At 41.7% G+C, this 14654-nt stretch overlaps 1 protein-coding gene across 1 annotated transcript in view; it reads right to left on the bottom strand.

The window, feature by feature from the left end:
- SKAP2 (src kinase associated phosphoprotein 2) overlaps positions 1–13537 on the bottom strand; it is a 226512-nt gene extending 212975 nt beyond the window's left edge. Inside the window, exon 1 of the mRNA XM_066584584.1 lies at positions 13389–13537. Coding sequence (XP_066440681.1) covers positions 13389–13431 — 43 coding nt within the window. The 5' untranslated portion in view covers positions 13432–13537. The remainder of the gene's footprint in view (positions 1–13388) is intronic.
- Positions 13538–14654: the final 1117 nt, after the last annotated feature.

Below are 14654 nucleotides of genomic sequence, written 5' to 3'. Positions count from 1 at the left end.
TTGCTAGCAATCCAGGACAAATGTAACAATATGATGCACCAAAGGACCCTTGAGTTATTCAGACAAAAAGATTACAGACAGCAGTCCACCACTATGCCAAATGCATTATAATAGGCAGGATAGCCGCTGACTTTGACCTAAGTAAATGTCACCCAATGGCACACAACACTGAAATCAGAAAACTCTAAAATTATCACACTGCTTAACGAATGCCGCATGGTGTTCATTTGGCTTGCCAAACAAATATAATTAAATGTGATGAAAACATCCTGTGTACCCTGAGGACAACAACTTCCTATCCAGCCAAAAAGACAGACCAGAATGCAAACACTAAAAGTGAAACCAAAGAGGTCTTTGTTTTACACACTAAACATTATGGTTCCATCCAGGTTTCCTTCTTCTTCCCTTTTTGGGCATAAAAGTTGGAAAACTGAGACAGAAGCAGATGATGAAAAACACTATGTAAAAGTAGTCTAATGCAGGAGCGTAACTATAGAGGGTGCAGGGGATGCGGTTGCACCCCGGCCCAGGAGCCTTAAGGGGCCCATAAGGCCTCTCTTCTCCATATAGGGAACCCAGTACTATGAATAAAGCATTATAGTTGGGGGCCCCATTACAGGTTTTGCATTGGGGGCCAGAAGTTTCAAGTTATGTCTCTGTGCAGCATGGTTTAGGTATGGGTACGGGTACAGATACAGATAGAGGGGGGGCCCAGCTCACCTTTTGCATCAGGGCCCCTGAACCTTTAGTTACGCCCCTGGTCTAATGCATTCATATATCCAGCACAACATCACGTAAACATGGAATAACGCAATACAACATGACGTTGGTGAGCAGTTACTTCACTAGCAGTTACAGTTCAAGGATAAGATTTGGTGGAAAGGGGTTCTCCGGCAGTCCTCATTGAGGCCCCCTCTTACTTATCTATAGTGATTCAACAACACACGTAAACTGTACAGATCACTTTTCAGAATAAGGCGCTGTGGGTACATGAGGAATAACACTATCTTGGTCATTATATGACCTGTATGTGACATTTGTCACCAGTTTTCCCCTCTTTATACTGCATCTCTAATTTTCAGTTGTGTCTGAATTGGTGGGAGGATATTGCTGTTATAATGTGTTCTATACACTGCAGATTCTACATACCGTATATACCGGCGTATAAGGCGACGGGGCGTATAAGACGACCCCCCAACTTTCACCTTATACGCCGGTATTACAGTGGAGAAAAAAAAAATCAGTACTCACCTCCCCCGGCGTTCTGTCGCGCTCAGGCAGGATGTCGCTCGCTACTCGTCCCCGGCGCAGCATTGCTTTCTGAATGCGGGGCTTGAAATCCCCGCCTCCAGAAAGCTAATACACACGCCGTCAGCCAGTTACAGCCATTCAATGACATCATTGAATGGCTGTGATTGGCTAAAACACACGTGGCTTCAGCCAATCACACTATTCAATGACATCATTGAATGGGTGTGATTGCTAACACACGTGCGCCTTCAGCCAATCACAGCCATTCAATGATGTCATTGAATAGTGTGATTGGCTGAAGCCACGTGTGTTTTAGCCAATCACAGCCATTCAATGATGTCATTGAATGGCTGTAACTGGCTGACGGCGTGTGTATTAGCTTTCTGGAAGCGGGGATTTCAAGCCCCGCATTCAGAAAGCAATGCTGCGCCGGGGACGAGGAGCGAGCGACATCCTGCCGGAGCGCGACAGAACGCCGGGGGAGGTGAGTAATGATTTTTTTTTTTTACACTTTTTTTTTTTGTATTACCGGCGCATAAGACGACCCCCGACTTCAGAGCAGATTTTTCTGGGTTCAAAAGTCGTCTTATACGCCGGTATATACGGTAGTATGTTAGGCTGAAAAAAGGCAAATGTCCATCCAGTTCTGCCCGTTTCCATCCCCCCCCCCCCCTTGTTGATCCAGAGGAAGGCAAAAACAAAAACAATGAGGCAGAAGCCAATTTACCCTATTTGGGGGGGGGGGGGAAATTCCCTCCTGACTCCATAATGGCAGTCAGAATAATCCCAGGATCTTCATTTTTTAATCCGTGGATCAACATTTTTCTCCCTAAATCTCAGTAGCACATACAGAGAAGTAACCATGGAAGATTATTATATAATGTAGATGTGATGCTAGTACGTGTAACACAGTAAATAACATACATTGACTCCAGCAGCATGTCTTGGTGAGTCTCTTTCTATCTCCTACTTCCTTTCCCTCCCTTCCTCTCTTCTCTTCATAGACTTCTATGATCAGTATGATTCATCACCCTCCTTCACTTCTTGTTCTCTGTCTTGTCATCTCTGTTACTAAAAACGAGCATCACTTGTCATCACTGATAGCAGACAGCAAAGTAGAGGGATTTGTCTGCGCCTACACATCATTTTGGTAAATATAGTGATTTGCACTTTTGCTAGTTATCGCCTTGTCTAATGTATTAATAGAAGTTTTCTGGAGTGTGGTGACCATTTAAAACTTTCCCATATACACTGGGTGAGCATTGCAGAGAGTTCGGGGAACTCTAATTTTTGGAGCACAGAGAGCACATCAAGGTCAGGGTCTGAACTGGCACTTGTGAGCATTAGCCCTGCGTATATACAGCAGCTGGTAGTATTTCTATTTTTCAGTAGTGGACTCAATATGAAACACAAGCTAAGTGACCCAGGTTCACCAATGAGGAGAACTGTACAGCCTGTACTGATATATTATACTTTCCTATGTGGCACATGGCATAATTATTGCACCATTCAAGACATTATGTACAAAGTAATTTTACTCAAAATCTGTCCTCTTCTATTTTGGGCTGAGAGTAATATATCTTTCTGTACCCTTTATTTGCAATATGACACAGTAGGTCATAACCACATTACTCATGAAGATCACTATAAAGAATACATTACTCCTTAAAACAAGGGTCTCTTGTGTTATTTGGATATCATGGGTTAAGACAGATGTCCTTTGTAGTTGCTCTTCTCAAGTTTTATTGATACCCCCTCTGCCTAAACATGATTGGCTTAGTGTTGGACTTATTTTTCATTTTTACATTCCTCATCTGCTTTGCTATGGTTGAACTTCCCAACTTGACACTAAAATTGACTAGCAAGGCCAATTTTGGTGATTATTATAACAAAGAACATTTGACCTCGGACAACATAAATCCATATTCTGTTACAATTAGTATTTTCTCATGATCGGACCATATGGTCTACTCACTGTTCATAATGATCATGCATGTGTGCAAGCCAAGCATGCATATAGTTGTGGTCAACGGGATTAGCACCTCTGAATATTAAGTACACCATGTAAAAGTTTGTCTGAAATAGTGTTTAGTGATACTGCTTGGTATTACTGCTTGCAAAATGTAAAACAATGCCAGAACATGATTAATGGAATCGGCTGTCAAGTTTGAGACAAAGGACAAAATCTGATTTACATGTGACTAGTCAGAAATGATACTCCCCTGTCCCAACTTTGTCAGTGCTCACATGGCTTTAGTCAGCCTATGAATGGTGGAGTTGATGCTTAAAAAAACTACTTTTATTCCCTATTCCTTGTTCACAATGGCAAAGACAAGAAAGCTTTCTGAGCAGACCAGAAACACCATTATCACCAAGTAGAAGTCATCTAAAGGGTAGAAGACTACTTCCAAGGACCTTGGCATCCCAGCTTCAACACTTCGAAATGTTATCAAAACGTTTGCTGCTCATAGAACAGTTACAAACCTTCCAGAACTCCTTGTTGGAAAGGGGAAAACTAAAGAGAGAACCCTACGAAACATGGTTCAAAATATGACAAAGAAACCATGTACAACTACAGGCTGAGCTGGAGACATCTGAAGTGATGACTTGAACCCATGTCATATGCCGCACACTGGACACAAGGCTCTGTGAGGGAAGGCCGAGGAGGATCCTACTATAAGGGATTCTTTCACTTCTGGCTATTGATCCAATCCTTAATATAGGCTATCTATAGCAGACTGGCAGGTCATTTACTTTAAAGGAACTCATCATCAGGCAACACTAGCTGAGGCCACTGCCCAATGTATGGAGCTGTCTGCTTCTAGTAAAAAGGCAGCTGCATATACACAATGTCTAGCCTGGATAACAGTTTATCACTGAGGATCCCGAGAAGCGGACCCCGCCAATCTGCTACTGATGACCTATCCTACAGATAGGTTATCAATAGGCAGAAGTGGGAGACTTTTCCAAGAGTTACAAGTGTTAGGGAAGGTGCCCGTAGTCCTGTCCATGTCATATCATATGTCTATTCTTTATTTCTGCTTAGAAAAGACTGCATGTATGTTGGTAGGTAAACTTTTTTGTTGGATGTATTTGGACACGCTATTAAAATATCCTAATGATACAAACGTCTTATAATAAATCAGTTCAGCAAGAATACACACGCTTTTAACAATGCATGGGCAAAATTAGCATTTAAAGGGGACAAAAGGTGGCATCTAATAGGGTATGTACAAGGGGCAAAAGGTGGCGCACAAAGATCGGTGACATCATCGCTGAGGTGTTCGCATTTGGCTCATTATAAGCGTCCTTCTATGATGAAAAATGCAAAGATAGAAAGAGGGGCCCACTAAGATACTATTGCCCAAGGGCCCACATAAACCTGGAGTTGGCCCTGCATACAAATTTTTGTTAAATTAATGTTATTGGAATTAGCCCTCGTAGGTAATCCATAGAGCTATAGTTAAAGGGATTTCAAGGATTAGAAAAAAGGGGACAGCTGTTTACCCCAGAAACAGCGCCATACTTGTTCATGGGCTCTGTCGGATATTACAGCTCAACCACGTTCACCTTAACGAGAATGAGTTGCAATACCAGACAGGCCATGGACAGCCACATTGCTTTTCTTAAAAAAACACAGACCCTTTTTCTAATGCCGGACCACCACTTCTATTAAATATTTTGTCTAGACAAAGAATTAGCCAATGCCTTGCATTTTTCTTTGCAACGCGTTTTCATTATAAAGCCAGAAGACAATTATTAGCGAAAATTCCCATAAGAAAGATATTGAAAACAGGCATGTGAGAAATAAAACCCCAAATGACATTCTACAAACTCTTAGCCTTGTTACATTGATCCACTTTCATACTTAAATGATTATCCGTCTGCAGGACAGGTTTCTAAGTACAAGGTTTATGAAATATTGATATAAGCGATGTGGCTGGAAGTTTTGTGGTCGGTTTGAAAAGTTCCATTTGAAGAATTTATTTTCCACTCCAGGTAAGTAAATGTATATCAAGAAAAATAAAGGTCATCTAAACATGAAGTGTTTGGTCTTTTATACTTGAACCGAAACCTTGTTCTGTATGTTGAGGAGCAAGAGCCCGAAACAGTCTGTCTACAAATGGGTCGGTCTTCCTTTTGGAGGAGATTCGGATTTGACTGATATAAACTCATTTATAGTTGCTGGAGATGTTTTATAAATAACATTTTAAAAATAGTCATTTTTAACAAAGACGCAGAATGGACTTTTGGTCAATACTCCTCTTTGAAAGCACAACAGTAAACTTTTTAGTTCAAGATGGCTGATAAAATATTGCTAGAACTTTTACTCAGCTAGATACAGATTTGCATAGGAATGGAAGAAATTAAGTAATCAAGAGGAAATGCTATAAAAGAAATGTACTTGCATGGAAACCCCCCTATTGCTCCAGCGTGCACTGGTGGTCCCCATCAGACTTTGTTATTTTACTGACATGCAGTTTTCCACATGACCATTGCTGCCATCATTGGCCTCAGCAGTCTCGCGCCATAGGTGCTAGTGTCACCTTTGCGGCCAGTGATTGGTTGCAGTGCTTATGTGGATGTACAGTTTGTCATCGCTGCAGGAAAATAAGCAAAGCCAAGCGGGAAGTAAAGAAGTATTGATACTGGAACGGCATCTCATATATAGTAAGTGTAGGGTAGTAGATATTATGTATATTGGCAGCTTACCAATATACATTGAATGATAACTACATTAGGAACAGCTGATTTATGATCAGGAACGTGGTGCCACGTGATGGCTGCATCATGACCTGCTGTCAGAACATGTTCTGACCTCTTCTTTGTGCAGCAGAAGGCAACATTTGGCAGTCATGGGTTAATGTGCTAACGTGAGTGACTTTGACCGCGGGTAAATAATTAGTGCCGAGAGGTGTGGTGCCAGTATTTCTGAAACATTTGCACTTGTTGGCTGTTCCTGAACCATGGTATCAAGAGTGTTCCAAGACTGGTTCAACCATAAATAGACATCCAATAGAAGATCACATAGCAGCAGGTCAAATGTGGTGGATCCTAGTTGCGAGCGTCGGGTGGAACATCTGATAACTCTGCAATAATGTACCACAGTGGACCAACTGGTCCTATCGTCCTATGTAAAAGCACCCTAAGATAATTATCAGGTCTTCGCCGTTCACTTGTTTTACAATGCCATGCCCCCTCACCTCAGAAGCCTTCTTCCTGCTGCTCCATCCTGAACAGGGCTGCAAATAGATGGAGTACATTATGTGTCCTCCTCCATTAGCGCCTCCCGCTTTGTACCAGTTTTCTGCCTGTCTGGATCGGTGTCCAGAAAATAATCTGTCCTAGGCACAGTGCATCTTAATGGGAGGTACTGATCGATGGGGTTGCATGTGCCCCTCACTTGGCAACTATTTGTAGTTTGGAATGTAGGCGCTATAAGAAAGAAGACTTTTGTGACAATAAAACCCGAAAACAATGTACAGCTGCTAATTACATTATATTAATAGGTTACCAACATATACAATATCTGCTGCCCCACGTTTGTATATAAAATGGATAAACCCCTTACATAACTTCTACACAACTGCTTTAATATAAGTTGATTCCGCACAAGATCTAACAAGCTTTATAAATTGTTAAAGTATGTTTATATGCAAAGATAGAATAAGTCTGAGCAAACTATACATTGACTTGTACTGGCCAAAGTCATGTAGAGCTGTTAGTTTGGTCATGCAGGGGAAATGTGCGGCCGCCCACAGCTTCCTACAAATGAGACAGCCCAAAATTAATTCTAAGGCACGGGTCACAGTGTGCCCACAGTTAAAAATAGATTGGTACCATAAAATGCTGCTAAACTAGTATTTCAACCAAGAACTATAAATATGCATGAAGTGTGTGGCTTTACCACCCTTGGATGACAGTACAATCCTCAGCTTCTTGCTCTTGATATCACACTGTTCGTATATATCTGATACTAGTCTTTGTCCACACAGACAGGCATTGCCAGATTTCATTATGCACTAATACATTTAGATAATTAGTAGAACCACTTTTATCATCCTGGATCAGTTGATGTTACATCTACCTTCTGAGAGAAAACAGATACAAAATAGGAATACAAAAGTTCGGCCTTCTCAGCATCATTCTTAACCAATTCATTATTTTCATCTTGTAAACATCTTATAGCATCTTGGACTTTTCTCTTGCTTTTGTCATACCCCCAAAATACATTGTTATTGCTTTTGGCCTCTTTTGCAATGTTTCAATTCATTATTAGCTTTAGCTTTTCTGACACTTGCCCTACAGTTTCTGCAGACCGCATTATATTCTTCTTGAGATATTTCCCCCTCTTTCCATTTGATAAACATATTTTTCTTCTTTTTCAACATGTGTGCAAGTTCTGTGTTCATCCATCCTGGTCTCTTTAAATGCTTCCCATCCTCCTTATTTAGGGATTGTTAACGATTGTGCTTTGAGAATCTCATTTCATAATATTTTCCAACCTTCTTGGACATTTATATCTTTAAGAACATCGATCCATTGGATCCTTCCTACCTTCTTTCTGAGGCCGGCTTCACACAGACGAGGGCGATATCGTGCTGTGAAACATGTGAAACGCCTGGATGCGAGGAGCTTTCACGTAAAAACAGCCTTGCATCACTGTGGGGAATCCCTCTAGCCACGGCTGAAAGGGATTTCCCTACTGCAGCTGAAGGGATTTCCCTGCTGTGGCTGAAGGGATTTCCCTGTTGTGGCTGAAAGGGATTACACCTGTCACAGACACAGCAGAGGAGTTCTTCCATTGTTTTTAATGGGGCCGGCGCTGCTGCCCCCTGCCCCATTGAAAACAATGGGCGATATCACAGAAAGATAAAACATGCTGCGATTTTTTCATCACACAGCATCGCAGATGGAAATGAAACTATAGAAAATCATTGGTTTCATAATTTTGCGCTTTCACTCACTCTTGCATTGCGCGAAAATTGTGCAATTTTCTCGCCAATGTAAGGCCAGCCTGAGTCATTAAAATATGCCCTTCTGAAATCCAACCTTGAGGTCTGAGTCTTCTCAGTTCTTCCTCCCCTTGTTATCCAGAATTCAGGGATAGCATGATTACTGCCTCCTAAGGTCCCAGCCACCCTTCCTTCCTCATCCATCCGCTCCCTGTAGGTAATTATTAGGTCCAAGATGAAACAACCTTACTTGTGGGCTTTATTACCTTATTGTGACCTCATTGTGCATGTATGATGAAGTTGATTAAACCCAATACCCTCATGAATTCAAATTTTCTTCAGTGTAAGTATGAGTTTGCTATTTAAGCAATTCTCGTTATTTAGTCCTACGGTCTCAATAATTTACTTTACGTATCGTTAGTTTTTTTATGCCTTTAATACGGAGTTATTTCACAGATTATAGACTGTCACATGCTATCAGACACCTGAAGAATAACAGTCACCCCATTGCATGACCCCTATTTTATGATTTGTTATGACCAAAACAACCTTTAATTGAAATATCCCGAAGTATAAAAGGTCTTCATTGTCAGCTTTGTTATCTGTGTATGAGCTGAATATATTTACTATAAATAATTGCTGTATGAGTGTTTTCTATACTGGTCAATAATAGAACATAAGTGAGCATGAGGGAAAGTTGTAGTTTGGAACAAAGTGCTCACAGACATCAAGATTTGTTGTACAATGGGTGAACCCTTCCTAAAATGATATCTTAGCCCTTCATAAAATGCTATTCTTAAAAAGAAACCGCAATAAAATCTACTAGACCTACAAGACCCCATTTACACTGACAGATGATCGCTCAAAAGTCGCTTAAATGACAGTTTGAGTGACAGTTTTGAGCGATCATATTTCCATAGTCTATAGTAGCTAAGTAGCTAGTAAAGAGCTGTGCAGGCGGAGCGGGACACTGCCGCTATCACTCGGCAAACAATACAACTGTTCTGCATAAGCAAACAGCTGTATTGTTCTTCGCAATTACAGCTCGCGTCCCGCTGTGAACTACCAGCGGGACATGAGCTGAAAGAATCTTATCAGCGCTGCCAATGTGATAACAGCCTGCATCGCTTATAAGAGTTCATCGCTCGATTCAAGAAAACTAAAATTGAGCAAGAAACGACTCGTGCACGAAAACGGCAGTTTGTCTGTGCATTTAGACGCAACGGTTATAGCTCAAAAGATGGCTTTCAGCGAATTTTGAGTGAGAATTGTTGGATCTAAATGGGCCTTTAAATACAAACTGAAGAGTGGTTGTTATGTTTGTGGACATGTGAGAAGATAGTTAATAAATGATGTTTACACAATGCTAAAAACAAACATAGGGAAACGTGTTATATGTATAAACTCAGTTATTTTTTATGTCGGAAATTTTTTTAAATCATTTCTTTGGTCATTTCTCCACATCATATCCTAATCATTTCTTGTATTCAAACAGCATTTTCAAGAGAAGCCCTCTAAAAACAAATGTATATTCCAATGCAAAGAATTAATGCAGGCATTTTTACTGGGCTATGGTGGCGAAGGGGTTAATGTAAACTTCTCTAATGGTCAAAGGTGAGAAGAGCATTAAAGCCTTCCCCACAGATCAATAATTGACACACAGGTTTGTTTTTCCCTAATCATTGGCCCATCTGAATAGGCTAGCAATCAACAGCTCATTCGTTAGCAGCACGTGTAAACAGGAGGATGTGGTGCCAAAGATTGTTTGTCCCCATATGATCAATTTGTCACATGTGAATGACAGTAATGGTCACTAATCGAAATGATATGATGGGCGCTCAGTATAACAGGCAGAGAATCAACCTGTGTGAAAGGGCCCTTAGTTGAGATATTGCTGACCCAGTAATGTTATCATCACAGGATAGGGAATAACTTTATGATCATTGGGGTCCAATTGTTGGGACCCCCATAGATCCAGAGAATGATGGTGCTGAAGATCCCTGCATGAATGCATGCCATCTCTCCATTCATTTCAATAACAGTGTCGGAGATTGCTGAGTGCTTGTACTTATGTTGGGACCTTAAAGACCCCCATTCCCAGGTTTGGTGGAGTGTCAATGGTCGGATCCCCATAAATCATAAAGTTGTCCTTTATTCTGTGGATAGGGGATAACTTTATATCTTAGCACAACCCCTTTAAGGGCCTTTTACACAACCCGATTATCAGGCGAGAACATTTGCCAATGCTCCGTTTGCCCATTCATCAAGCCATATGAAAGGACAAATCATTAGCTGATAAGTGAGCAAATGCATGTTGGTTGGCTGCACATCTCCCCATGTAAACAAAGAGATGTGCAGCCAACTAGTGTCAGCTCCCTGAGGGACAAACAAGTGTATGAATGATCTAATGTAGCCTGAATTGGCCTGTGTAAAGGCAGGGTAGACGAGTGCCAATCTCATTGATCAGCACTTATCATTGGTGCTACATATATGTATGTAAAAAGACGCCCCAATAAAATACATGTGTGTAAATGACCAACTCAGACCAATTTCATCATCTGCAAGATCCACCTGATTGGTCAGAATTTTGTGTGCATAAACCCAAGTGATCTTGCTTAAAGCCCCATTCTCTGCCCGTTGTAATGAGCACCGATAAGCCAATAGCGTACATCTTATTACTAGTTCACACATGCAATGGATTGCTAATATGCAGATGAATGATCATTAATAGGATTCTTTGTCCACATTTAGATTTGTCAGCAGCACAGCCCTTGTTTATACAGGGATTTTACATTTTGATGTGTGCATAACCTATCCGATCAGCCAAAAAAAGAATGTTTGCTTGTTTGTCAGCCATCTGCCAGCATATTCATACGAGCCAACAATTGGGCAAGTGAACTTTTATATGAATGTTCATGTCCAATCATCACCTCATTTAAAAAGGCCTTAGGTATAGGCTTTATTGGTAACTTCCCTAGTGATCTAAGATAATGAAAGTATTAAAGAGGTTGTCCCACTTCTTGATGCTTTGCTGTAGGAAGCAGACAGCTCAGTACATTGTACAGTAGCCCAGGTTGGTACTGCAGGCTGAGTCTCATTCACTTCAATAGTACTCAGCCTGCAGTACCAATTCTGACCACTACGCAATGTACGGAGCTCTCTGCTTCCTGCAGCTAAATGTTGAACAACCCTTTTAATGGTAAAACCGTGGTGGTCTAAGGTGATGAGGGGGTTATTATAACATCACTTGTAGTCTAAAGGTTAAAAGCTTGTTCTCCTGTAGTTACCCATGCTTCTAAATTCCAGTACCAATGCTGTCAAATGGTCTGCCCCATGCTTATTCTATTCCACTTCATTTCCATGACCTGGCCACACACAGCAGGAAGCAAAGTGAACTGTGTGGCCATTTAACAGCTACACAGTTCTCTCTGATTGGGCAGAGAGCGCCGAGTAAATGGACAAATTGCCTGAAGACTACAGGTGTTGACAGTAGAATGTTCCACTAATAGTTTTCTACTTGGGGTCATGTCCTCGGCGAGGAAGCAGAGAATTACACAGTCTAATATTAATCCAAGTTCATCCCTCTTTATTTTGCTGCTGTGTTGTAATGACTATTAAAGAAATCATCAAAATGCCAATTACCAGGAGTGTTACTGAAGGGGGTGAGGAGGTAACAGTCACATCTGGGAAATGGTGCCTAAGGAGCCCCAAAGCTCCCCCTCTGCCAGATAAGAAGACGTTGGTGTTATAAATGGTACATGATAGTTGGGGGGCTTGTTACAGTTTTTGCACTGTGACCCATGGGCTACAAGTCATGCCAATAATCTGCAAATTGCTGCACGCCAGCCATGGCATTTGTGTGGCATCACCCTCTAAAGAATGCGGTGGGAAAACTGCATTTTCAAATCTTGACTTCGGTTTCCTACAGCGATAGTTTTAGAAACTTATCTTAGCACTGTGTCTTAAATAAGAAAAAGGAAACCACAACTTGTGACTGAGGCAAAAAGTGTTTTGTGTATTTTTTGCTTTAGGACCCAGCTCTGCAGCTGTGTGTGAATTTACTCTTGGGTCTCCTTCACGCAGACGCTTTTTACCGCGACTTTCAGCGCCGCAACTTTCGAGTGATGTCTGTTCTATTTTTGAGCACTTAGTGCTCCTGATCAATGATGAGGAATGTTAATAGCCGGTGATGCTGCAGTCGAAAACGACAGTAGAACACGGCAAAGTGTTCGGTGGTCCCAAATGACCCCCCTTGATGAGATCACTGAGTGCCGTTGGTTTGCCTTGGCAGCTGGGAGCCTTTTGAAAGCCCCTGGGGCTGCTATTGAGAATGGCATTTAAATGGTTAACAGCTGCGATCAGCGGGAGTGCTGATCACAGCTGTTTGGGCCTGTGTCAGCTGTAAGAAAAAGCTGCCACCAACATTGTATAGAGCGGAATTGGCTCCCGATCCCCCTCCATACAAACTCCGAACCTCAGTGACTTAACTGTTCATCATACAGCATTAAGGGGTTATGGTTTAATGCACAGTTGGGGGCCACATAAAATGAAGCGGCGGCTAGATTCGGGGGACGGGTCTTGTGTTTTGACATGTGTGTTCTAAAGAATATGGCATAGATACCATTCAAAGCTGTTTATATTTCCATCTGCTTGCTTCATCATAAATGCCAGAAACAATAGCTAAGCATGCTGGGCCATTTTTTTCCCCAAACTGGTGGGACAATTTGTCCCAATCCTCTTATACAGAGGCTGGCGTTCCCAACCACCGTTTTCCATTTTTGCAGGCGTCTCCATATCTTTGGACCACCCTACCAGTCAGTCTAAATATACAATTTGTGAAACATTAAAATCAATCATTTCCAATTTGGTCCCTCCTGATCCAAGATCCTGGTGACAACAAGTGCATCAATGTGCTGCCTAGGGCATAATGACCTTGTAGACATCAATGTACACAGCCCACCCATAGATTACGTACTCTTGACACCCACGCTACAACATATGTTAAAGAAAAACCACAGTGGTCTCCTTACAGCTGCAGTCCTCAAAAACTCATTCCAGGGATTAAATGCATGTAATTGCAAAGCTACTTAACCGGTTCTGCCAATTTACATGCATACAACACAAAATCAGTACAGATCCCCTCTGAGAATCTACCTGCACAGTAACTACGCTTCGCCTCACCTGTGATAATGTTCTTAATGTCTTCAGGTAGCAGTGGAGTCATTGTCAGTGGCTAGTTATCCCTGTATGAAGCGATATTTCGACACCGAATAGCTGGCAATGAGGCTCGCAGTTTGTACTGTATATGAAAACAGGGAAGTAAATACAGAGAGGAAGAAAGAACAAGCTAATGTGTGTTTGCACAGTTGGAGGAAGTAGCTGGACAAGTCAGCCGGTTTGTCCTCACCTCCTCCCCCCGAGCCAAAAAGCACATAATTGTGCAATGGATTACCGAAAACTATTTTCCTGTACTTCGAAAGTCATTATAAGTATCAGACAGATATTTAAACTTCTTGAAAAAAAATCTCTAGTATATAATATGATGAAAACAACATATGCGTCTAACATTAGAGATGTAAACGGACCTATGTTCTGTTGGAACGCCCATGATCATTATTTACGTCACCTTATAAAAAAGTGTGAGAGAACACACAAAAAGTCCTGGAAGGAAGTTTCACAAGTGCAAAAGGAGAAGGGTCTCTGGCATTGCCTAACCCTCCAAGCCAGAAGGCACTATATATGCAGGGTTAAATGCTAACGTTTTGGGGCATTTCCTGTACCCTGGATATATTTTAGGGCTCAGTCAGACGGGCGTTTTTACGTGTGCATGTTACTTATGTTTGCGATCTGCATCTATTAAGAACCATTCCTTTTCAATGGCAGCGGTCATATGCCAAATATTTTTTTTTGTGCACAAAAATGTGCAGCGGTAAATATAGGGCAGCTGATTTTAAAACGCAAGTAACTGCGGCATCCGTCTTTTTTGGATGTGGAACCACTGGATGCTGTCACATTCTGGGGTTTCACCTTGTACTCAATGGGGCCAGCAGTGCCAACCCCATTGCGAACATACAGTGAAGATCGCGATCCTCTGGCACAGCTGTGATAGTTGTGGCACAGGAGCATGATGTTTTCCCATTGAATTCAATGGAGCCGGCGCTACAGCCGGCTCCATTGAAAGCAATGGGCTGCTGGCAAGCTTTGCAGTGATTTTCGGGGAAGGGCTTTAAAAATAAGCCCTTCCCTGAAAATCATTGCTAAAATGTGTAAAAAATAAAAAAATATATATACTCACCTCTCTGCAGCTGCAGGGGCCCAGGCGCATCAAGTCGGATCCAGCTATTAAATGACAGCTGAGAGCTGCCTCTGATTGGTCACAGTGCTCAGCCAATCAGAGGCAGCCCTTTCAGCAGGCGGAGATTTTAAATCCTAAGAAATATGGACAGA

The sequence above is a fragment of the Eleutherodactylus coqui genome, chromosome 12, assembly GCF_035609145.1.
Source record: "Eleutherodactylus coqui strain aEleCoq1 chromosome 12, aEleCoq1.hap1, whole genome shotgun sequence".
NCBI lineage: Eukaryota > Metazoa > Chordata > Amphibia > Anura > Eleutherodactylidae > Eleutherodactylus > Eleutherodactylus coqui.
This window is presented reverse-complemented; position numbering and strand designations above follow the sequence as displayed.